The following is a 25,902-nucleotide window of genomic DNA, read 5'->3' on the forward strand; positions in this document are numbered from 1 at the left end:
CTGGAGGCAAGTATTACACTGATACCAAAATCAGAGAAAGACCCATCCAAGAAAGAGAACTACAGACCAATTTCCCTAATGAATATAGATGAAAGATACTCAATAAAATACTAGCAAATAGAATGCAGCAAGTCATCAAGAAAATCATACACCATGACCAAGTCTGATTCATTCCAGGAATGCAGGGATGGCTCAACATTTGTAAATCAATAAATGTTATACTACATATCAACAGAGCCAAAAAAAACCCCCACATGATCATCTCAACAGATGCTGAAAAAGCTTTTGACAAAGTCCAACATACATTCATGATAAAAACTCTACAGAAAATAGGAATAGATTGTCTTTACCTCAATCTGATCAAAGCCATCTATGAGAAACCAACAGCCAACATCATACTAAATGGACAAAAACTGAAAGGTTTTACTTTAAAATCAAGAACAAGACAAGGCTGTCCACTGTCACCACTCCTATTCAACACAGTTCTAGAAGCATTAGCCAGAGCAATTAGACAAGAGAGAGAAATAAAAGGAATAAGGATAGGAAAGGAAGAAGTAAAATTATCAGTATTTAAAGATGACATGATACTTCACATGGAAGACCCCAAAAACTCCACAAGAAGACTCCTTGAATTAAATGACACATTCAGCAGTGTAGCTGGATACAAAGTCAACACTCAAAAATCAATAGCATTCTTATACACAAACAATAAACAGATTGAGAGAGAAATTACGGAAACCATATCTTTCACAATAGCATCCCAGAAATTGAAATACTGAGGAATCAATCTAACAAAAGAAGTAAAAGATCTATTCAATGAAAACTGCAGTACTCTGAAAAAAGAGATCAAAGAGGATTTCAATAAATGGAAAAATATTCCATGCTCATGGATAGGAAGAACACTGTGAAAATGGCCACACTACCAAAAATGTTGCACAGATTCAACACAATTGCCATTAAACTACCATTAGCATACCTCACAGATCTCGAGAAAACATGCCTTAAATTCATCCTGGGCAACAAAGACAAGTCAGGTGGAATCACAATCCCTGACCTGAAATTATACTACAAAGCTACTGTTATAAAATCAACATGGTACTGGATAAAAAACAGACCAGAAGATCAATGGAACAGACTGGAAGAAACAGCCACAACCACAAACACACTCAGCCACCTAATCTTTGACAAAGAGGCCAAACAAACTCACTGGAAGAACGATAGTCTCTTTAATAAATGGTGCCAGAAAAACTGGCTTGCCACCTTCCAAAAAGTAAAAATAGACCCAAGTCTATCACCATGCACCAAACTCAAGTCAAAATGGATCACAGATCTCAATATTAAAACAGAAACACTAAATCTATTGGAAGAGAAAGCAGGTAAAAATCTTGAAGACATACAGGTAGGCAGAGAGTTCATGAACAAAAACCAACCTTCACAGGAAATACTTCAAAGAATCAACATCTGGGATCTCATCCTATTGAAAAGTTTCTGCACATCTAAAAGAAATCACCAGCAGAGTGCAAAGAAAACCCACAAACTGGGAAAAAAATTTAGCTGACTGTCCCTCAGACAAAGGTCTTCTATCTAAAACATATAAAGAAATAAAAAATACCAGGCCCCCCAAATTCAAAGACCCAATCCAAAAATGGGTATCTGAGATGAATACACAGATATCTATATCTCATATCTCAGATAAAGAATATCTCATTCTTAGATAAAACATATCTATCTCAGATAAAGAAATACAAATGGCAAATAAATACATGAGAAAATGTTCAACATCATTAGTCATCGAGAAATGCAAATTAAAACAACATTGAGATTTCATCTCACCCCAGTAAGAATGGCTAGTATTAAGAAATCAACCAATAACAAACACTGGCAAGGCTGTGGAGAAATAGGAACTCTTCTCCACTGCTGGTGGGAATGTAGACTGGTGAAACCACTGTGGAAATAAGTTTAGAGATTCCTCAGTAAACTAGGCCTCGAGGTCTCATTAAATCCAGCTATTCCCCTTCTGGATATTTTCCCAGAAGATCTGAAAACACCGTATGACAGCAACGTATGTGTTCTCATGTTCATAGCAGTGCAATTTGTAATTGTTAAATTGTGGATGCAACCCAAATGTCCATCCACTGAGGATTGGATAAAAAGACTGCAGTACTTTTATATAATGGAATATTACTCAGCTATAAAGATAAAGTCGAGGTTTTTATAAGTAAATGTTCAAAACTAGAGACCATACTCATAAGTGAAATAAATCAGACCTTCATGTGTAAGCAATGTATTGTCTCACTAGTGTAACAACCTGAAAGAGTGAATAAAAATTAGGAGGTATGATAGACACTGTGAAACAAAAGGAAACTGCTCAAAGTAAAGAGCAACTGGGATAAGGGAAAAGAGAAAAGAAAGAGGGGAAATTATGTATATGTGTATACACAGGATAACTAACATAGTTGTACGACTGACTTCTATCGCTTTACTGAAAGGAACAGTTAATGATTACTTATTTGATCAATCTTGCATGTCTCTATTTTCCAGAAAAACCACTTTGAAGAGATCAATACGTAATACAACAACCATTGTTAATTTCCTACCACTTTGTCTGTAATTCAGTATTGCTTGTATTGTTCTTATGCTATTTTGTAAATGGGTGTCGTTTGTTAATATGTTTTCCTTCTTTTATTTTTAAAATAAATTTTTAAAAAAGACAAAAACGAACAACAAACAAAAAAACCAACCAAATAAAAAATTGCTGGGTTGTGGGAATGTGGGGCTTATTATTTTATTTTTTCTCCCTTTCCCTTTTATTAGTAATGTTTCAGGTACATAATAAATACCTTCATCAAAGAGAATTGGTACATTTACACATCATATCTTGATCCTTTTACTTCTCCTCCATTCACTCCCAGCTCCTCCTACTGCAGAATCTTATTATTTGTTTCATGTTTAAAATATTTCATAATTAAAAAAGAAAATGGGGCTGGGGATTTAGCTCAGCGGCAAAGCGCCTGCCTGGCAAGCGCAAGGTAGTGAGTTCAGTTCCTGGTACCAGAGAAAAACCAAAAAAGAAAAAAGAAAAAAGAAAAGGGGGAGCTAGATATACATCTCAGTACAAATATCCTGGGTTCAGTACCCAGTACCACCCTCCCAAAAAGTTAACATGATACCCCAAAAAATACCTTGATTCATACTACTCCATTAAATTATTATGCTGGTCAAGACATACTTAGTAGAGGATTTTTCTCCCATGGTTTATTCCTTTATGTTTATTTGATGTTAGGGTGCACAAAGATATATAGTAAAAGTTGGAGAAGAAAGGTTTAGTCACATTTCTAGCTTCATACTAGCCATTCCTACTTAAATTTTTCCATCACTACTGCAAACCACCTATTCAAATTGCTCTTCCCCTGACTCGGACTCACATCTTACAGCTTTTTATTTTCTTTGCTGTTTTCACAACTTTAGACACCACAAGGATGGTGTAGTACTTAGAAGCACAAGTTGTATAGCCAGAATTCCCAACTTCACCACTCAAAAATATCAGATCTTGGGTAAATTACTTTATCTCTCTGTGCCTCCGGAAAAATACTGAATACATGTAAAATGTTTAGACCTAAACCTAGCAATTAGCTCAACACATACTAACCATTCTTTATCTTCTTGTTATTACTATTACTATAAGTATTACTTTCTGACTCAGTTTTGTTTCTTCCTTTATTCTCCTTAAATCAAAGAAGGTACCAAGTCTTGTTAATTATTCACAGAACAATCTCACTTTTATTTTCTGGTGACCAGTATTTGAGTTCTACCATTAGTTTCTCCCTATGAAGCTTGCCTTTTTTTTCAATTTTCTTCATTCTATCTATTACACAATTGTCAAATTAACTTTCGTTACTTTTTATAACCTCCCCTTTCCTATACCTGGGGCACTGTTCAATGAATGAAAAGTATTTCAAAGTAGATTCCTAAACTAATCACTGCTATCAAAAGTATCACAGTAGAAAGTCTCTCAAGTCTGAGTTTTAATCCTACAAACATCAAAAGTGAGTTATATTTTTACTATAAGAAGAGTAACATACTCTAAATTCCTTTAGAATTAGCAAGTCTTGATTACATCAGCAATCACTCCTAACATAGTTTGAGATTTAATTTGGTATAAAAATTCACAAGTCAAGGATAGAAACTTGAGTTTTACTTATTCTCTGGACTCTAATTTCCTTTTGCGGTAGATAAAATGTTAGATTAGTCTTATCACTCTCTGCTCTCAGACTCTGAAAGATACAAATAAGTACCATTATACAGAAACTGACACCAATGGTGGAACTGGCAGAGATGAATTTATGTCATTCTTTAACTACGTAATCTCTGGAATTTCTATTTTCAAAGGTCTGTGATTCTATTTAAAACTATAAATCTATATAAATTTCTCTAAAATATCCTTGAGAATATCTCTAATAATCTAGAAGGCATACTCGACTCTTTTATAAAAATTACTTTAGTATAGTTTTAAGATAGTTTGAAAGTTTAAAACTGTATTTTTAAACAAATTTTCTGTAACATTTCACTATGAATTCGTACTTGAGTGACAATGCATTTTGGAATACTAAAATGGGCCCTGAAATTTGATATGGGCACATTAAAGTTATACAAATACTGTTTGAAAAGTAATTCCTGAAAATCTAAACATCATGAAATTTAGTTTTTTCTTTTTTTTAACAATTACCTTTTTTCTTCTTTTGCTCTCAGCTGTTCTTCCTGTCTCAAAACTTGAACCATTACAGACTCAAAAACTCCGCTTGTCAAGCCTGCCAAACTTCGAGGTGTTGACCGACGCCTTGTTGAAGTACAAGCAGTCCCCTTCTCATCCTCCAATCCATAATAGCCTCTAGATGTAACTGCTATCGTTGTCTTTTCTCTCAAGTGCCTTAGAGAAGAATAAGTCATTCACAAGGTCAAATATTCTGGATAAGCAATCAACCCCTTTCACTAGCATCTTAAGATGAACACTTTCTGCTAACTGCATTAAAAAATGATCAGTTAAACCTTACTTAGCCATGCTTCAGATTTTTATCTTCCCCATATATTTTCTAATTTGCTCTATTCTTCTCATGAAATTAGTCTGAGTGACAGTACCCTCTTTAAACTTAAAAGAATAAGTGAAACATTAAAATTAAGGTTGAAAGCATCATTTCACACCAATCTGGGCATGGCTGCGCGCACCTGTAATCCCAGCACTTGGGAGGCTGAGGCAAGAGGATCACTGTGCGCTTGAGGCTAGCCTGGGCTATATGAGTTCAAGGCCAGCCTGAACTACATACATGGTAAGACCCCATCTCAAAAATTCAAAAACAAAAAACAACAAAAAAAGAAAGCACTATTTCTTCAGTGGAAACAAAGTTGTTTGTGATATGTTTCATACTACCTATTATTGGTTCAAGAAAGTGTACAATAATATAAAGACATTCTGGGAAAGAATTATACTATAGAAACACTTTGAGGAAATCATAAACACATAGAACATTATAATGTATAATTGTAGGTTGAAATTTGGAAACTTTCTAAGGAAACTGTAAAAAGAATCTAGGAATCTAAACTTCCTTTTCAGTCATACACAAATGTCTCCTTACTCTATAATGTTCCTATTAATACACTGAGATACTAATCTAATTATTTAAAAAATTATGAAAATCAGTTCCTTAATAATTGGCTTAAATATCCGTAAGTTACTTTGATGGATTTGAAATAAATGATTAAAATCACTGGAAAAAAGAAGTATTACAATGTTTAAAAGTTTTAAAGGCTAGTCTAAGTACTGACTTCTAAATCTGCATCTATGATATGAGAATTAATTACAAAAAATGTCAAGGAAAACACCTGTTCTACCTTTACAAAATATGCCAGTCTCTGAAGGTTTTATATATGTTGTTTCTACAATTACAAAATCAAGTCAGTAGTCAAAGAAAGCAATTAACATACTAAGAATTGATATGAATTAAATGTTGAGGTTTTATTTCTCTGCTTTCCTATTGGCTAACAGTTCACAGAAATATAAATCCTTTCATTGTGTAAAATACAGATTATATTCCTTTCCCTACTTTGATTATATTCATAGTAGTTTATTACATAACATATTCATAGTAGTTTACAACTAAATTAGAATAACTGTGTAACAATCTTATGCTCACTACCTTCTAGGTCCCATGAATAGTTTTCTACTAAAATGAAGCTCTAGTGGCACAATCAGTTTGCGGTACTTACAAAAAATGCAGTACTATTATATTTTTTCTGTTATAAAGACCTAACACTATAACTGATTCAGCTATCAGTAGGTTAAGAACTTTACTGGTTTTCTAATAGTACTGAGGAATTGGGCTAATCTAGCATACTATTTTAGGATGTGATCCTTTAGTGTATAATAACATATAATTACACGATGGCTAGCTAAACAGGCTGGAAGTAAGGAATTGTGAACCTAAAGAAACAGTTAGCTAGCAATAACACATACCGAATAGATGTACTCAAATTCATTTGGGTATTTTGTTCTTACCAAATGACCCAACTTGCTCTGTAATTTTAATTACTTCTTCATCAATACTAATAGAAAGCTTTAAAGAACAACAGTACCTTAAAAAAAGTATGACTCCCTAGAGGTCACTGTGTATATAAAGAATTAGTTATAATAACCCAGTAAGTATACAGGATTGAGAACAAGGAAAATTGAAGGGAACAAGTTATATGGCTAAACTGTTATGTAATGAATCAGAAATGGTATTTTACCCTTCAACTTCAGTCTTGTAAGTAGACAAGACAAAGTCATACATTACTTCTCAAAATAGAACTTTCTCAGAACAAAGACTAATAAACATTCTTTATTACCCATCAAAAATAAAAATTTATAAACAGTATTTATCATTTATGATTTTAAAAACTGAACTATGTTGTTTCTTATCAAAATACAAAGATTTAAAAGAATTCTATGACTCAGTTTTGGGAAGCATATATGAGAAGAAAAATATTCACATAACAGAGTATGTAAACTGGTAGTCCTTGTAAGTCCATTTGGCAACTGTGATTAAGATTTAATATGAACATATCTTTTGACTCATCATGTCTCAAGGAATTTACCCCACACATATACCTCCACAATTGTACACAATACAACACAGCATGTTATTAAAAAAACTGGAAACCTAACATTTGACATAAATCTCACTATTAACCAAATTCTCTATTTTAGAATTAATGAGTAAATGCAATTGTACTATAATCACTGATTTAGATAAACTGGAGAATATAAATAGCCCTCTGATTTGTTCACTATTCTGTGGAATACTTTGAAATACTGCCATATTTAATTATCTCCAAAAGTCTTCCATTAGTAATTTATGTGTTAGTTAAGTCTATATTCTTATACATATCCAATTATCTCTTATAAATACAGATTTATGTCAACAAACTAACCTGTCAAATTAAGCATAATAAGCTGATACAATCAATATATGTAATTTATTAATTATATTGGCTGTAATTCTTTTTTTGTTGTAACTGACAGTAAAGCCATTGAAAAATAACTTGGTAGTACAGAAGAATTTGGTAGAGGCAGTAACAAATTAGTAAAATTGCATATTTAACATTAAGTTCTTCCTTGTGAACTGGGAGAAGCCTGAAATTTTTCAATTAAATAAAGAAAACAAATCCAACCTAAATTACTTGGTGTTACATATATACCACATCAAAAGAAAGAAGTCTTTTTTTTTTCTAACATTAGGATTTCTGCAACATAAAACAAGTTTAATCTTGACTATTTTAATATATAATCTTTCACCTAATCCAAGGAAGAAAGTCAAATGTCATCTTTTATCTTAGAATTTGAAGTAAGAGAAGCTGAAAACTAAGGGATGAGAAGTGCAAACTGTCAGTTATCTCCATCTTCATTTCATATATGTATCTTTCCTAGTTTAAAAACCTTTGATGCACGACAATAGCAATCACAACTTAATCAATGGCTACACCTAATCTATAGTGGAGAGCAGAGATGGGCCAAGAAATTTTCCCGAAGAGATGCCAACTGTGTTTACCTGAAGAACAAACAGGAATTTAGGCTTAATATGGTAATATTAGTTCATTTGTTATTATATGGCTATCATTTATTAATTCAAAATTTACAATTGTTATGCACTCTCCAAACCTGAAAGCTACAATCGTGAATAAGACATATCCTCTGGTCTCCTGGAACCACAATCCAGATGGAGAGGCAGATTCATCCTAACATAATGTTTTGTTCTGTTTTTAAGTGTTGCAAACAAATGCAAAACAAATAACCAGGAGTACAAGGAAAAAAGCTATTAATCTGTCTCAGTCTTCACTGAAGAGGTGGTATTTGAGCTGGGCCTCAAATGAATAGAATTCACCTAGACACAGGACAAGTAAAGAGGCTTTAAGCAGAAACGCAAACATTTCAGATGTGAAATTGTTCTGTATTGCATATCTTCATTCTACTTATCTCCCCTTCCCTTCTTCCTCACCCCTCAGCTTTTTCTCTTGGACCACTTCCCTACTGCAAGAGATCCATCCCTTTGTCCCCTTCTATCCATCCTTTATTTTTCTCTCTGTACTCTGCCTCACTCAAATGAGAGATACCATAGGGTTATTAAGTTTGTGTCTGGTTCATTTCACTCAACATTATATTTTCCATGTGCATCCATCTGCCTGCAAGTGTTCCAAATTTGTCATCCTTTATCGCTGAATAGATTTCACTACCTATAGATAGCACATTTTCTTTATCCAATTGCCTGGTAATACAGGCTGTTTTTAGGATTTGGCTATTACAAATTGTGCTGCATGTATCACCATGGTATGATGTCTTAAATTCTTTGGGGAAGATACCTAGGTAGGGGGATAGCTGGGTCATATGGAATTTATAATTTCAGTTCTTCGAGAAAGCTCCATATTGGTTTCCATAATGATGGAAACTTTATACTCCCACCAACAATGCAGGAGGCCTCCTTTTTTCACTACAGCCATGCCAGCATTTGTCATTTAATGATTGCCATTCTTTCTGGAGTAAGATGGAATCTGAGCATTATTTTAATTTGCATTTCTCTAATGGCCAGAGATGTGAAGCATTTTTTCATATATTTGTTGACTATTTGTATTTCTCCTTCTGTCCATTTCTCTTGCCCATTTCTTGACTTGGTCTTTAACTTTAGATAATTTAATTTTTTTGAGATCTTTATACATTTTAGCTATCAGTCCTGCCTGAGGAGTAGGTGGCAAAACTTTTTCCCCATTTAGTACGATGTCTCTTCACTGTTTAATTCTTTTGCTGTACAGAAACTTTTTAGTCTGATATAATTCCATTTGTTGATTCTTGCTATTTCTTGGATAACTGCGTTTCTGTTTAGAAAATCCTTTCCTACACCTATGTCTTTAAGTGTTTTACTTATCTTCTAGTAGGTTTAATCTTTCTATTTGAATGTTTATGTCTTTGATCCATTTTTAATTTTAATTTAGTATATGGTAAAAGGTAAGAATCCAATTTCAATCTTCTGTAAACAGATAACCAGTTTTCCCAGCATCACTTACTGAATAGGCTATCTTTCTCCAACATATGCTTTTGGCTCCTCTGTCAAATATCAGATAGTTGAATGTCTAGTGAGGTTTCTATGCCCTCAATTCTGTTGCACTGATTCACATGTCTGTTTCTGTCCCAGTATCGTGCCATTTTTATCACTATTGCTTTGTGGTTTTTTGTTTGTTTTTTTTTTTGGTTTTGGTTTTTCTCCAGTACCGGGAACCGAACTCATGACCTTGCGCTTGCCGGGCAGGTGCTTTGCCGCTGAGCTAAATCCCCAGCCCCTGCTTTGTGGTTTTTTGCTGTTATTTTGTTTTGTTTTTTAGGGGGGGTATCAGGAGCCAAATCCAGGACCTCACACTTGCCAGGCAGGCTCTGCACCACTGAGCTAAATCCCTGGCCCCTTACCACTACTGCTTTGTTCTATAGCTTGAAGTCAGGTATTCCCATGCCTCCTGCTTTGTTCTTTTTGCCCAAAATTGCTTTTGCTATTCTGTGTCTCCCTTGGTTCCATACGAATTTTAGAATGCTTTTCTCTAGTTCTGTAAAGTATGCTGTATTCTGATTGGAACTGCATTGAATCTGCATAACAGTTTGGGGAGTATGTTCATTTTGACAATACTGCTTCTATCTAGGAGCAGCAGACATCGTTCCATTTCCTCATGTCCTCTTCAAAATCCTTTTCAGAGTATTGCCGTTTTCTTTGTACTTCTTTCACTTCCTTGGTTAAGTTGATTCCTAGGTATTCCAGCTATTTTTCTTAAAGCTACTGTGAATAGTACTGTTTTCATAATTTCCTGCTTATTGAGTTCATTATTGGTAGACACAAATGCTAATGACTTTTCTGTGTTGAGCTTATATCCTGCTGCATCGCTGAAGTGGGTTATTAATTCTAAGAGTTTTTTGGTGGAATTTGGGTCTTTTATACAGACCACCATGTCATCTGTAAATAATGATAATTTGAGTCCTTTCTTTCCTATGTTCTTTCTTTCCCTTTTATTTCTTGCTCTTGCCTGATTGCTCCAGCTAATGTTTCAAGTACCATTTTGAATAGAAGTGGTGACAGTGGACATCCTTGTCTTGTTCCTGATTTTAGCGAGGAACGTTTTTACTTTTCCCTCATTTATTATTATCCTGGCTGTTGATTTATCATAAATAGCTTTCATTATATACAGGTATGGTCCTTCTATATCTGTTCTCTTCAGGATTTTTATCAAAAGGCTCTGTGGAAAGCCTTTTCTGCATCTCTTGAAAGGATCACATGATTTTTGACTTTGCTTCCTTGTATGTATTAATTTATTGATTTATGTATGTTGAACCATCCCTGCACGTCCGACATGAAACCTCTTTGACCATGATGTACAATCTACTTGATGATTTGCTACATTCTGTCTTATTAAGGATTTTTGCATCTGTGTTCATTAATGAGATTAGCCTACAGTTCTCTATTTTATTTGCATCTTTGTCCATTTGGGGATCGGGGTGATACTGGCTTTCATAAATGAATTTGGGAGTACTCCACACCTGTAAATTTCTTTGACAAGCTTTAAGAGTATTGGTGATATAAGATCCTTAAAGGTTTTGCAGAATTCAGCAGTTATTCAGGCTTGTTTTAGTTGGTAGATTCTTTATTACTATGTCAACGTCATTGTTTGTTATTGCGTTGTTAAGCATATTTATGTCTTCTTGAGTTAGTCTTGGTAATCTGTATGTGTCTAGGAATCTATTTCTTCAAAATTTGTCAGTTCTTTGGAATATAAACTAGTTTTTATTAGCATCTTCTGGATTGCCATGGTGTTTGTTATTTTACCTTTTTCATTTCTAACTGCATTGATGTGAGTCTTTTCTTTTTCTTGGTAAGTCTAGCAAAGAGCTTATCTATTTTATTCTTTCAAAAAACCAGCTCTTCATTTTGTTGATTTTTTTACCTGTTTTTATAGTCTCAATTTCACTGATTTCCACTCTCATCTTTATAATTTCCCTCTTCACTTTTGGTTTGTGGCTGGCTTGTTACTTCTCAGGTGTCTTAAGATCTCTCATAAGAGTTACTTTTTTGGCTTGCTCTGTTTCCCCAATGTGCCCATTGATTGCAATGAATTTTCCTCTCAGATGCTTTCATAGTGTCCCAGAGGTTTCAGTGAGTTGTACAGTCACCCTAGGGGGAATGCTTTTATTTTTTTACCATTTATTATTATCCTGGCTGTTCGTCTGTCATAAATAACTTCTATCTATTTATGACAAACCAACATGATTTATGACAAATTATCTATGTCATTAACTCTGGAAATTTCTAAATTTCTTCTTTGATTTCTTCTGTGATCCACTGGTTGTTTAAGAGTAAAAGATCATCACACATGTTATTGGACATTTATAAATTCTATGGTCTTTCTATCTCTGGTTCTTAACCTTTTCTGAGTATGCGGTTTTCTGACGACAGGGAAGTTTTACACCCCCTTGCTAAAAAAACTAAAATGTGCACATATGTGGGTATAGAACTCTGATTAACAAATTTAAACCTTGTAAAGACTTGGAGCCCATACTGAACTATAAAATAGACAAAAGTTTAAAAATCAACCAAATAGCTATGAGGTCAATTAGTATAATAGTTTATGTGATAAAGTGCAAAGTACTATTGTGAGAAATAACCCGGGATATTTCATTACTCCCCCAAATCAAGTAAGAAACCCATACAGTAGTGTCTATACAGAGCCCGCCAAAAAAAGTATACACCTGGAAAAGAAAACCCTGTTGTGGTGAATGGACAACTGGTGGTCAACTTGTAACACCCAGCTGAACTGAACCAGTGTGGTGCTGGGTATTGGAGGTCCACCTGAGGATTGTTCCCAACAACATAAAAATGAGAACTGGAAAGAAGCTGTTAGGGAGCTGTTGGTTCTCCTGGGCTGCTGTTAGTTCTCCTGCAGGAGCTTGTCATGCTGGCTTTCCTGATGAACCCGGCTGTTCTTACTGTCGGTGAAGCTTGGGACCTTCTTGTCACTGACAATGGCTATAGTGTACTTTGGAGGAGCTCTGGTCCTTACTTGAGTATCACTTCCTGGCTCTTGAGGGAAAGATGGTGTACTGTTCAATCTCTTGGAGAAGCTTGTCATGCTGGCTTTCCTGACATAGATTCAACTGTTCTCATCACTGGAGGAACACAGGACCTCACTGTTGCTGAGGTACTTTTCAGGGCAGCTCTGGTCCTTACTTTCAGTGTCACTTCCTGGCTCCAGTGCAGATCCCTCAGCCTGCTGGCACAAGTCCTTCATCCCTCTGGCACAGACTTTCTAGCTTCCACCACTGATCTTTGGGTCTTCCCGGTGCAGATCCTTAAAACAGGCCTGCATGAGACACTGTTGTGGGCTCTTAGCCTCCAGATGGACTTGTGAGTGGCGCTGTTATGGGCTCTAGGTCTTCAGCTGGACTCATATAGGACACTGCTGTGGGATCCAGGCTCTCAGCTGGATTCTTTTGGTCTTTAGTGGGTGGACAGATTTCCTGTATTCTCTTTGCTATATGGCTCTTTGGGTGACTATTATAAAATAATCCTATGATTGTGTCTCCTGTATTGTTCCCCTTGCAAAACCCTGACTGTAACACCTGTGTAAGTATTTTAATACTAAATGTATTGAGACAGCATGAGATTACTACAAGTTACCTTTGGCCTCTACAATTATAAGTACTCAAAGTGGTGGCCATTAGCTTCCAGACATTTATTAGTATGGCAATCTGCTGAAGTGTGTAAACATTTTTTGGGCGGATTCTGTATAGAAATACTCATAGCTAATATATAAAAAAGATCATACAAACAAGTTTAAATGGGTACAAACAGTTAGAAAATTGGGCCCAGGCCTTTTAAGCTAAGGTTTTTTTTTTAAAATTGTCATGCTATTTAACATGTTAACTACATGCAACAGGATTTACTCTTAGACATGGTTTTCTTTTTCCTTCTGGTACCCGGAATTGAACTCATAACCTTGCACTTGCCAGGCAGGTGCTGTGCCGTTGAGCTAAATCCCCAGCCCCAGGATTTACTCTTAGAGTTAATGCTTTCATATGATTCTTACTTAAAATCATTTTTCTGAGAGTATAAATAAAGTAGCCTACCATAGGGATTACTTTCACATTCTAAATTTCACTGGAGGTCAAAACTATGAAAAAAAATATGCAATCTAAAATTCAACAGATAAATTTTTACTCTACAGAAAATAAAAACCCTATTACGAAGCCACCCAACTTATTCCCTCTTATTTTAACGAATTAAGCAAAATTACAGTATGTCTTCATGTTAAATCTAACAACTGATTTAAAATGCAAAATCAGAACCTGATGGATGAATTAGACTTGTTCGCCTCCACCACAAAAAGTGATCTTGAATTTGGTGGATCTTCTAGAACCAAACCAATGCACAGAAATAGAGGACCAAGAAACACAACGTGACCAGCAAAACTCAAGATTGAGGAAACTCCAAACAACCTCGTTACCTCATGATTTTATTTCAAAAGGGAGAAAAGGAGATTAAAAGACGTATGAACTAATCATAATGTGGACTTACTTGGTTTATTAAAACTAAACAATTTTAAAACTATAATTTAGAAACGGAAATGTGAACAATGAGTAGACATTTGTTATTAAGAACAATATTTTTTGTATAATATAGTATTGCTTATTTAAATAAAAAAGTGCTCATCTCTGAGAGTTACAAACCAAACTATTTACATAATCATGTCCTATCAGTGATTTGCTTCAAAGTAATACAAAATAGGGTAGATATATAGAAGGTGTGAGTGGGGCAGAATTGGTCATAAACATTGCTGGGGTCTGATTAATGACTACATGAAGGGTCTAATATTCTGTTTTGCTTTTTTGTATATTCAAATTCTCTAGCAAAGTATTTTTAAAGAATAAAACCACTCTAGAGGATGGATGATTTGTGTGATAATCTATGCCAGACTCAAGACTTTCAACGGCTCCACACTTTTTCAGAGTAATATTTGTATTATACTGGCAACACCCTGTGCCATATCTTCCCATCTCCATTTCCTGAAACACTGTCCCTCACCATTTACCAGTTAGTTTAAGCTCTGCTCTACATGAGTATGTGAACATGCTTCTTATTTCTCTACCTTCCTTCCATTCCAGCTATAATTCAAAATACAATGTTAATAAGGGTTGACAAACGTAATAGTGAGTGCTAAACATAAACCTCAGTGTAAAAAAATGTGAAGTTAAATCAAATATGATACAGAGGTACTACCACCCTGAAGCATCAGTCCTTAAATTTTATTATACATAAAAATAATTTAGGACTTTGTTTTTTTGAGACAGGGTCTGGCTAAATTTCCCAGGCTGGAGTTGAATTTGTAATCTTCCTGCCTCAGCCTCCTAGGGAATACCTGAAATTACACGCCTCTCCCTGCCTAAACTGGTGATGAAACTCAGGGCCTTGCACATGCCAAAAAAGTGTTCTCTACCATTGAGTCACACTTTAGCCCAGCAATTTCCTCTTTAACACCTAAGAAACACCTTTTGAGAGACATGCCTCCAAGGTATGAAGATGACCTTTAGAACTTAAGATCACCTACTGTTTAATTTCCAGGCAACATTCACAGAAAGTAAATAGGAGCAAACCAAAAAGTTCCTGCTCTTATAGACTTAATATCTATTGAGAAAAATATAAATTATATCTAATATTAATTGACAGTATATATTAGGTTGCAATAAAAGCTCCAAAGAAAAATAAAGAAGATTAGGGGAATAAATAAATGGCCAAGGAGAGGGACATTACTTTAGAAAGAATGGTTAGGAAAGGCTTGATAAGGTATCATCAGAAAAGAAAGTGTGAGAGCCAAGAAATGAATGTACCTGTGGTAAGAGTAAAATTTAAACTTGCTTGTCCTCAAGTATTCAAGATAAATAAAAAGCATGTCTTCAATTTCATTTATAGTTTTTTAAAATTTTTGTCTTTCAATTTTAGAAATTCAGGTAAGTCAAAAATGTTTATGGACCAATACAGAAACAATGTACATTTATAACTCTTTCTATGGGGCAGCTTTGTGTGTAATAAGTTTTTCAAATTTGTTTCCTTCCCTGCAAAACGATGTGCTCTCTGTTCTTATCTTTTTAATAAACATGAGAAAAATCCCTAAATTCACTAGGAGTTATTTCTTTAACAAAATTTTGGTATCCTTTACTATATTTGTTAGGCAATCTACTACTGACATTGAAAAGTAGTGTTTTGTTTTGTTTTTTAATGAGATACCACTGGAAATAAAATCAATATTTTATCGAGTACACATTTTGTGGGAGGGATTTCCTTTCTGATTTTGAGTTCAAAAGGGTAAGAATATAACTTCCATAAAAGCAAATGTAGTATGCTAGTAGAGTATAGCTTTTTTAAAACCACTAACCTTTAAAGCTTTTGTAAATCCAAGTTATAGTTACTACAAATCAAAATGTTATTATTTGGAAGAAAACTTGTTTAGAAAAAAATATTTCTGAGGCAGGGTGCTATCCTTTGAAAGAGAAAGTCCCCAAAATACTTCATGCGCTAAAGAACAATTCACTTTGCATTGTATTTTGGCAATATTTTTTTCACTAATTTCAACATAGAATGCTTAAACTCCCACAGAAGAGCAATATTAGTATTTAGAAAGTATAGCAATACGTTTATAATTAAGTAGCTTTATTTTAAATTGGCTTACTGTCCATATTCTCACCTTTTTATCTTTAGTGGGATATCTAAACAAAAATGAACCAATATGAATTCTAAGATTAACATTTAAAAATGTAAAATATTTTATCAGAGGAAATATATTTTCTTTTTTTTTTTTTGGTACCGGGAATTGAACTTAGGACCTTGTGCTTGCCAGGCCAGTGCTTATGTCACTGAGCTATATACCTAGCACAGAAATATTATCTTCTGAAAGCACTTTCAGATGGACGTACTTAAATGTTTCAAATACTAAAATTTGGGGTGAGTTTGCAGGATTAGTTACTCCAAGTTCTTAGAAACACACCTTGAAAATCTGCAGATTTTGTATTGTGAATAAAATTACAAAAGTAATATAAACGGTCACTGCAGAAAAAAACCCAAAAATTTTAAAAGTAGAAGGAAAAATTAAAAACCACAACTCATTACTTAGTTACAATACTGAACATAACTATACTTTCTCAATCCCTTGGTCATATATAAAATACAAAATAAAAAATTTGTATCAAATTTCTTACCTATTTAATTATTATGGTTTCTATTTAGATATCCCTCAAGACCCTCTTGCATTCCTAGGTGGAGCTCTTCAAAGGAAACTGGATAATGGGGCTTATAACTGACTTGCTGTTAGAGGTAAGGGTTCACTGGCTGTGTGGCCTGAAAATTTATCTTCCCTTCTGGCTCTTCCCTTGAACTCTCTGTTTCCAGGTCACAATGCAATGGGAAGCTTTTCCTCGGCCATGCCCCACTGCCATGCTGCCATCCCTGCCTTGGAGCCAGCAGACTATGATCTAAAACCCCTACACACTGTGAGCCAAAATAAACCTTTTCTCCTTTAAGTTGCAGGTGTCAGGTATTGTGTGCTAGCAACAAGAAGAGTGACTAAGACAACAGTTTATTCAAAATGGTATATATTAACTTCCTTTCAATAAAATCTAACTTTTACTATAAAATATGCTTACTATAGAAAATATAGGCTATAAAATGTACAAAAATTAAAAGAAAAAGAAAAATACCCAGTATCTTTTCTACTTTACAATAACCACTATTAATATTTTATTGATTTTCCTCAGTCTTTTTTCAAAACATATATACTTAATATCCTATTTTTTTAAGCTCAATTAATTTTGAAACATTTACAGGCCCCAGGAAGAAAAATAAAGTAACAAAAAGTTTACTGATCAATAATGTTACCACTGGGGTTTATAGTGTTTCCCAATTTAAAAAAAAACTAAAGTAATTTAATATTAATTTTAAAAATTCATAATATTATTCAAGTTCCTGGGAAGTGAAAATGATTATTACTTGCTCTGGGTAACTCTAATTTACTAATATCCACTCCAGTTTTCTGGGAAATAAAAACAAATATAAGGATACCATACAATGAGAAACAGACTATAAGGCAAAACACATTAAACTCATAAGTTACTTTTATTATATAGATTCTAAATCGTTCTTAAATCAGTATTTTTAAACAGAATAAAACCTTTTCAAAAAAGTCTTTAAGTTTACAGTATTTCAAACAAAGTCTTTTTACTTATGCCAGAATAATTCTTTTCAGTTCATTAACTACCTCTTCTCAAGCTGTTCAGCCTTTACTATATGTTATACATTTATTTATTTATTTATTTATTTATGGTTTTTTGAGACACGGTCTTGCTATGTAGTTTAGACTGGCCTTGAACTCGCTATGTAACCCAGGCTGGCCTTAAACTCACAGTGATCCTCCTGAGATCCCTCTAAATGCTGGGATCGTAGGCATGCACCACCATGCACAGCCATAGTATACACATTTTAATCCTAATCTTTCTAATCATGTTTCTTTCCAGTTTGAAGACAATCAATCCTCATATAAATTCAGTCTTTGGCTCCCCTTTTATTTTCATTAGATTCTGTCCTATGTACTCTCATTTCTTCAGCCACCATTCCTCTGCAGTTTAACCCTTCACTAAATATCTAGCCTTCACCACAATGTTGAGTCTCATAATAACCCTCAGCTGGCTATATCCAAATAATGGTTCCTATCATGTTCCCTCAGCATCCCCATCATTTGGGCACAGATGATCCAATTCATTTAGACATCACATCTTTCACATCCCTCATCCAGTACTTTGTCACTTACCACAGTTATCTGCTGAATTAAATTTTCTTTTACATCCTCACTTGCCTTTGTTTTCTATTTATGTCTTGGTGGAATTCACTCACTAACCTTTGAATTGAATTCCTTCTTTTATTCTTTCATTTCTACCTTCAAACCTCAAAACACACCTAACATCATCACATCACTCTCAAGTTAAAACCTGTGATGGATTTACAATGCTTACATTTTAAACGCCACAGTTAGCATTCAAAATTTCCAGATATCTCTGCCATTACAGGTCTTCTCCTTCGTATACCCTAACCACTGGGTATAAACTATCCCCCCACCCCCAGAATACTCTGTACTCATGTGTCCCCATATCTTTTTAATTGTATTTCTGTTTCCTATCAACTTAAAATTGGGGACAAGATCATGTTTACCACTGTATCCACAAAGCTTTGTATACTACTGAGAACAGCATAACTCAAGTAAGTGTTCAATGAGCTCCTCAATATCACCTAGCAATAGTTTACCTAAGATTTCAAAATCTAGCTCAAAAACTAGACTTAAACCCTAGGCAAGAGCTGTACTACTGAGCTATTCCCCCTGAATAAATGCAATAAGGTATTTTTAATCTGAGCTCCTCCCCCTAGCACTGATATTTAGTTCTCCCTGGCTTATTCATCACCGAAGTCCTCAAAGTATGCTCCCTTTGAACACAGTAATTTCACAAGTTGAACTAGGATTTACTATCAAAAATCCAAAAGTGATTAAGTTTTCCCAGTTTGTAGGGGGAAAAAAAACCTTCAATTAAGGGCTTCCTCCCCTAATTCATTTTAAACCTTTTGAACTTTTTAACAAAATATTCTATAACATAATTAATATATCTACTTTTCAGGGTGTGATGCTCTGCAAATAATACGATGACATCTAAGTGATTTGACAACAAAACAAATTTGAGAACCACAGCTTTAATGTGTTTTGCCTTATACCACATCTGTGTATGCGTTTTTTCTACCAGCTCTTAAACCTTTTGGGGGCAAGGACTGTCTCTCAAGTCCCAGAACCAAGTGCTCAATAAACGTCTAATTTATAGAACTCTACTTTCATCATTGCACTAAAACGTTCTCTGGGCCTTCTCTAAATAACATTATTTTTTATAAAGAGAATGGTTATTACAACTAGAACTAGTGGAATATCAAGCTCTAATGCTCTATAGTTCTGAAGCATGTCCAAATTCTATTATCAAAGGTTCCTAATTTTTAAAAAAGATTTATATAAAAGATAGAATTACAGAACCAAGTAGGGGTAGGCAGGGGTTAGATTACTTGTGAGAAATAAGTATCTTGTTAATATTCCCAATTAACTTCTGGATTTTGATTTTCAATTGAGTACAGGCAAACCACCAAAATAAATTTAACATACATAGGAGAAAATTCAGTACTTGTACTTCAGTACCCCTATATTTAAATTCTTGAACCTTTTTAAGGATGCTTTTGTACTCTTATTCCAAAGAAAAATACTCTGCCAACTAAAAGCAATTATAAAACTAACCCTCAGCTATATTTTAAGATTGTTTTAGCCAATACATATAACCACTTTTAACAGCAACTTACGTAAGAAATCAGAAATAATTTTGACCAACATACTCAAGATTTGTTTTCACCAAAATATTATCTCAAATGGTCAAAATTAAAAAATTTGAATTCACCTCTATTAGGGTCAGTGATTACACATCTTTTACAGCAATCTTTGAAGCTGCGAAGAGTCATCTGTTAACTGCATATCCATATTCTTAAAGTTTTCAAGAATGTCTTCATTTTAAAGTCAGTTTTGGAACAGGCAAAATTCCCATAAATATTTGACATTTTCTAAGTCTCTGTGCCTAACTTCCTATCAAGTATTTTCTGCTCCTTTCCACTCATGATTTTCTCCCTATTTCTAATCCTCACTGCTGTTGCTCAATTGCATAGAGATGAATAGATAAATGAAATCCTTCATAAAATATAACTTTCTTAGCCAGGTATGGTAGCACAGGGTTGAAATCACAGTACTCTGGAAGGCTGAGTCAGGAGGATTGCAAGTTCAAGCCCACCCTGGGCAACTTTGGGACTTAACAAGACCCTGTCTCAAAATAAATAAAAGGCTGGGGATGTAGTTCAGTGGGAAGGCCCTGGCCTCAATCGCCAGTACCATGAAAACAAAACAAAACAAAACAAAAAACTTTCTGGAGAACAGTTATGTTATCTACTAAGAAAAAGTATATATAGGGAATGGGTGGACAAAAGCTGTTTTCAATATTACAAGTTTTTAGACAGTGCTACACCAGTCAAAAATGGTGTCACTTTAGAAAAAGACAATATACACAACTGTAGGTCAATCTGAAATTAATTCAAGTATTTACACAGGTTTTGGAAACTGGAAAGATAGGCTTGAGTCTTATTTCTATCATAACATATCACAGATTACATATTTATAAATTTATAGATGATACACATGTATTGATAGCATGAACATCACCAAAAAATTTTTTTTAAAGATACAATAATAGAATATACTAAAGTTCTAATATTTTCTTCCCTCATCCTGTAGGGTGCAGACATGACTCTAGAAAACATACTAAAACAAAGAATTACAGTTTCCAGAAACACATTGTATCATGTCTTGCATTTACTGTAATTCAGCATTCTAGAATATTCCTGTCAAACACTCCTAAAAAATTCAGTAGCAATATTTAACTCCTGTAAGAATCAGCTCAACAATCCAATCAACAAATGGGCCAATGATTTGAACAAACATTTCTCAAAAGAAGTATAAAAGGCCAATAGTTATATGAAAAAAATGTTCAGCATCTTTAGACATCAAGAAAATGCAAATCAAAACTTCACTGAGATTCCATCTCACCTCGGTCAGAATGCTATCATCAGCAAAATAAAAAATAACAAAAGCTGGTATGGATGTGGTGGGAAAAGAATATAATGGTCAGAAGGTAAATTAGCCCATCCACTACAGAAAATAATATAAGGATTCCTCAAAACAAACAAACAAAAAACCAAAACATGAACCACTGTATGATTCAGCTGTTCCACTCCTGGATATATACCACTCCAGAAACAATAAAGCCAACATAGCAAAGAGATACCTGTATACCAATGTTTATTGTGGCACTATTCACAAGAAAGCTAAGTTATGGAATCAGCCTAGCTGTCCATCAAGAGATGAATGGTTAAAGAATATAATTACATTATTCAGTCACAAAGAAGAATGAAATCATGTCATTTACAGGAAAATGAATGGAACTGGAGGTCATCATGTTAAGTGAAATCAGCCAGACAAAGAAAAACAAGTATTACATTTTTTGCTTTGACACCTAGAGACTGGAAAAAAAAATGATCTAAAAGTAGAAGAGGGACTATAAGGGAAGGTATAAGATGGGCTGGTGGAGGGCAGAATAGATAAGATCAAAGCATGACATATGCATAAACAGAAACATCCAAGTCAAACTCATTCACTAATTTTTACAAATATATGTTATTATAATAATCAATTCAAGTATAAACTCTAGCACAGCTTTAAACTATCTTTCCCCTTCCTTTTCACACTTGTCACCCCCATGTTCACTCCTTCCCCTTTAGTTTTAAGTCTTCTTCCTCTAAACTTTTTCCACATGTCCTTCATAGAAACATTATCTTTTAAACTGCTTTCCTACTAAACTATGAACTACATAAGGGCAAGAATCTTACCTTTGGATCTCAGAGACATGAGTGTTTAGCTATAGAAGATACTTAAAATACTTGTACAATCACCTAATCTAGTCCAACACTCTCATTGTACAGATGAGCTTAAGATCCAAATTATACAGTGTATTCAAGGCACTAAATGCCACTGGGCTGCTCTTATGGTATACTCTATTTAATATACCTTCATGGTATATATGGTATACTCTATTTAATATACCTCATTTACTGCTCATTTAGAAGACAGTATTATATGGAGCAGCAGTAAAGTTATTTTTACAATTTAAAAACAAGAGCTAATTCCATGTCATACAAATATACACCAGAAGATAAAAAGAAAACATAAATGATAACATCTAAGTGAATCATTGGTTTTATTACTAAAAGACCACAAACTGCTCTATGAGTTTCATAAATAAGGTACGTAAGTCTTCTTTATTTATGAAACTGGAGATTGAACTCAAAACCTTTACACTGATTACATCCCCAACACTGCCTCCCCATCTTTTTTTTTTTGGTTTTTCTCCGGTACCGGGAACCGAACTCACAACCTTGCGCTTGCCATGCCTCCCCATCTTTTTCTTGTAACTTATGCTTTTCTCAAAGTTGTACCCATTCAAAGCTTTAGTTATAACTCAGGTTTTAGGCTGATTTTATAGAAAAAGAAATACTTTCTAAGATGGACAAGTGTGGTCTAGCAAAACTATTGTTTACAAAATATTTGCATACATCAAACAGGTAAAAAAGGAAAGACTTAGAATTTCATGAGACCATCATATTACTTTTTTACTGCTAAAATGCAAGAATTTTACCCCTCTTAGGCTAAAGATGTCAGAAAAACATTATTATATTTATAAACTGTGCAATGTTGTAAGTTGTAATTTCCAAATAAAAACATTACTAAATTACATAGTGTTATGGTTTAGATCCATATGTCCCCCAAAAGCCTCAGGAGCTCCTACATAGGTGGGACTTTGGAAGCTGATGTGATTAGGTTATGGGAGCTTGCAGGTGACTTGCTATTAGAAGGGAGGATCTGGTCAGATCTCGTCAGAAGAGGCAGGTAACCGTGGGTGTGACCTGGAAGGATAAGTCTCTCAGCCTGGCTCCTCCCTTGAGCCCTCTGCTTCCTGCCCGCCATGACAGTGAGCATGCCTTGGAGCCACCGGACTGTGGACTAAATCCGCTAGAAACTGTAAAGCGAAATAAACCTCTGCTTCTTTAAACTGTGGGTGCCCAGTGTTGTGTCTCAATAACCAGGGAAGTGACTAAGACATGACAATATACATGACAATATATTTCTGAACATTAGCCACTAGGAATGATGATTGTAAACATTTAGAAATTTACCTTTATGTTCAAGGAAGTTTTCCTGCCCTCTTGTAGGACTAAAATTTATTATACATGCAATGCTTTTGAAAACATCTATAGTTTAATTAAACCTATATAGTACTTAGCACTTTTGTGCAGCTCTTTCTAAATCTGTAAAACCAGACAGACTGCAAAACTCTAGGTTTCCTCCCAGGTCTAAAATCCTGCGACAACAATTTGGAGTATATTTTACTACTTAAAAAAAATATGTGAATGGATTCTTTTTTTTGAATCATAACCATAATGCACTGAGACAAGGGCAACAAATATACTACACAAGTATCAATCACTATATAAAATATTAAAGGTAAGTTATGAGCTTAATTTGTGATTACAGTATTCTACTAATAAATACAGTAATGCTACTTCATGAAAGGATTCAAGAAGCTCTTTGAAGAGAATTCCCCTAAGAAGTTATGCATTATGTTAACTTTGTAGTGAAATAAGTCATTAACAGTCTTGCAAATAGTATAGGGGAAGCCAGTGACAAGCAGAGATTAGATTATTTTAAAACTAAAATTATACATCAAAGACAGTCTTAGTGGGACATGCCTGTAATTCCAACTACTCATGATAGCAAGTTCTGGACCAGCCAGGGCAATTTATGAGACTCTGTTTCAAAACAAAAAAAACAAAAGAGGTTGAGAATATAGCTCCGTACTCCCTGAATTCAATTCCTGGTACTGAAAAAAAAAAAATTATAAACACCAAACACTTAACCCAATTTTAACGGAGCTATTCCCCAAAAGCACACAACTAGTTTCAGGTATGGGGTACATACTCATTCAACTACTATCACTATTCTTATTATAATGTCTAAGACACTGGGCTATGTGATCAACACTGTTGATTTTACATTTTTTTAAACTCACTTAATCCTCACAGGAACTCAGTGGGATAGGTAGTATTACCATCCCTATTTTACAGATGTCAAAAATGAAGGCAAAAAGGTTAAGTGGCTTAAGTTCACTCAGCTTGTAAACAAACTATCTCACTTAACTTGACTGACTTTCTTTTTTTTTTTGGTTTTTCTACGGTACCAGGAACCGAACTCACGGCCTTGCGCATGCCAGACAGGCGCTTTTGCCGCTGAGCTAAATCCCCAGCCCCTTAACTTGACTGACTTTCTATTGCAGAAGAACTTACATTTAAGAAATTAATTTGGCTTACTTCGACTATACAATAATTATAAAATAATATTTTAGTATCCTCTTGTGTTAGTTTATTCTTTAGAAAAATAATTGGATGTACAGATAGCATGTATCAAGAGCATAATACTATCTGAATTGCCTTCATTTCTAATAGAATAAAAAGAAATGTTTAAGGGCTGGGGATGTAGCTCAGGGCTAGAGTGTATTCCTAGCATGCTTGAAAACCTGGGTTCCATTCCTCAGCACCACAACAAACAAAAACTCCACAACACAAATGCCTATACTTATTAAAAATGTATAGGTAAGTTTCCTATTATTACAAAAAGTATTTCCTCAGACAAAACAGAAAAGATCAGGAGTATGGCACAGTACTCATTAACTACTAACAGTCTATAAATCTCTGGTGGCTCAAATGGGTAATGCACGATAAAAGTACTTTCCACGGTTTGAAAGCACCTTTCTACCAAAGCCAAAATCATTTTTCTAAAGAAATTTCTTTAAATGTCCTGCTAAAACCGTCCGCAAGCTGCAGGTTGAACTCGCACCCCACGCAAGCGCTCCCCCCGGAACCGTGCACCCCGCATCCGCACGCTCCACCTGCCCCGCGGGCACCGGGCTCCCGGCGGGCGGGCGCGCCCACACCCACCACACCCCCCGCACCCCGCCCCGCGCCGCTCCTCCTCCCGGGGCTCCAGCGCCGACTCCGCACCTATCAGCGCCGCCCCCGGCCCCTGGCCCAGCCCATCCTCGGACACGTGTGAGGGTGTGTTTGTGTCGGCCTGTCAGTCCCACCGGGACCCGCTCGCTTACCGAGAGAGCAGCGCCAACTTCTGCTCCAGCAGCATCTCCAGCTTCTGGCCCTGCTTGGAGATCCAGTGGTCCACGCCGTGCAGGCGGTAGCACGTCTCCAGCATTAGCCTGAAGTCCGCCACAAACTCCGTGATGCCCCGGTACTGGCCGCTGGCGAACTTCTGCTCCATCGTCAACAGACACAGGCCCTGCCCCGGCGGAGGCGCGAGGGCGCGACCGCCCCGGCCCCCGCCGCGCGGCCCCTCGGCCGCCTCCTCCTCCTCGCCGGGGCCGGCGCCCCCCAAGGGCTGCAGGAAGGGGGCGGTGAGGCCGCGGTGCTTCTCCTGCAGGAACTCGCCCAGGATGCGGTAGCCCTGCTGCAGCTCGTGGGTCCGCTCCTGCTCCGCGCAGCCACCGCCCGCGACCACCACCGCCTCGGCCGCCGCCTCCGGCTCGTCCGCGTCCCCCGGCGCGGAGGCGCTCCT

At 35.5% G+C, this 25,902-nt stretch overlaps 1 protein-coding gene across 1 annotated transcript in view; it reads right to left on the reverse strand.

Annotated features, from left to right (window-relative positions):
• The window catches only part of Kiaa2026 (KIAA2026 ortholog), a gene marked incomplete at its 5' end in the record, with an annotated part of 87,397 nt that extends 61,495 nt beyond the window's left edge, over positions 1-25,902 (reverse strand). The window contains 2 exon segments of the mRNA XM_013516351.1: positions 4,727-4,927; positions 25,439-25,902. Of these exon segments, the coding sequence (XP_013371805.1) occupies positions 4,727-4,927; positions 25,439-25,902 (665 nt within the window).

The sequence above is a fragment of the Chinchilla lanigera genome, unplaced genomic scaffold (assembly GCF_000276665.1).
Source record: "Chinchilla lanigera isolate Chin_1 unplaced genomic scaffold, ChiLan1.0 scaffold00033, whole genome shotgun sequence".
Classification (NCBI taxonomy): Eukaryota; Metazoa; Chordata; class Mammalia; order Rodentia; family Chinchillidae; genus Chinchilla; species Chinchilla lanigera.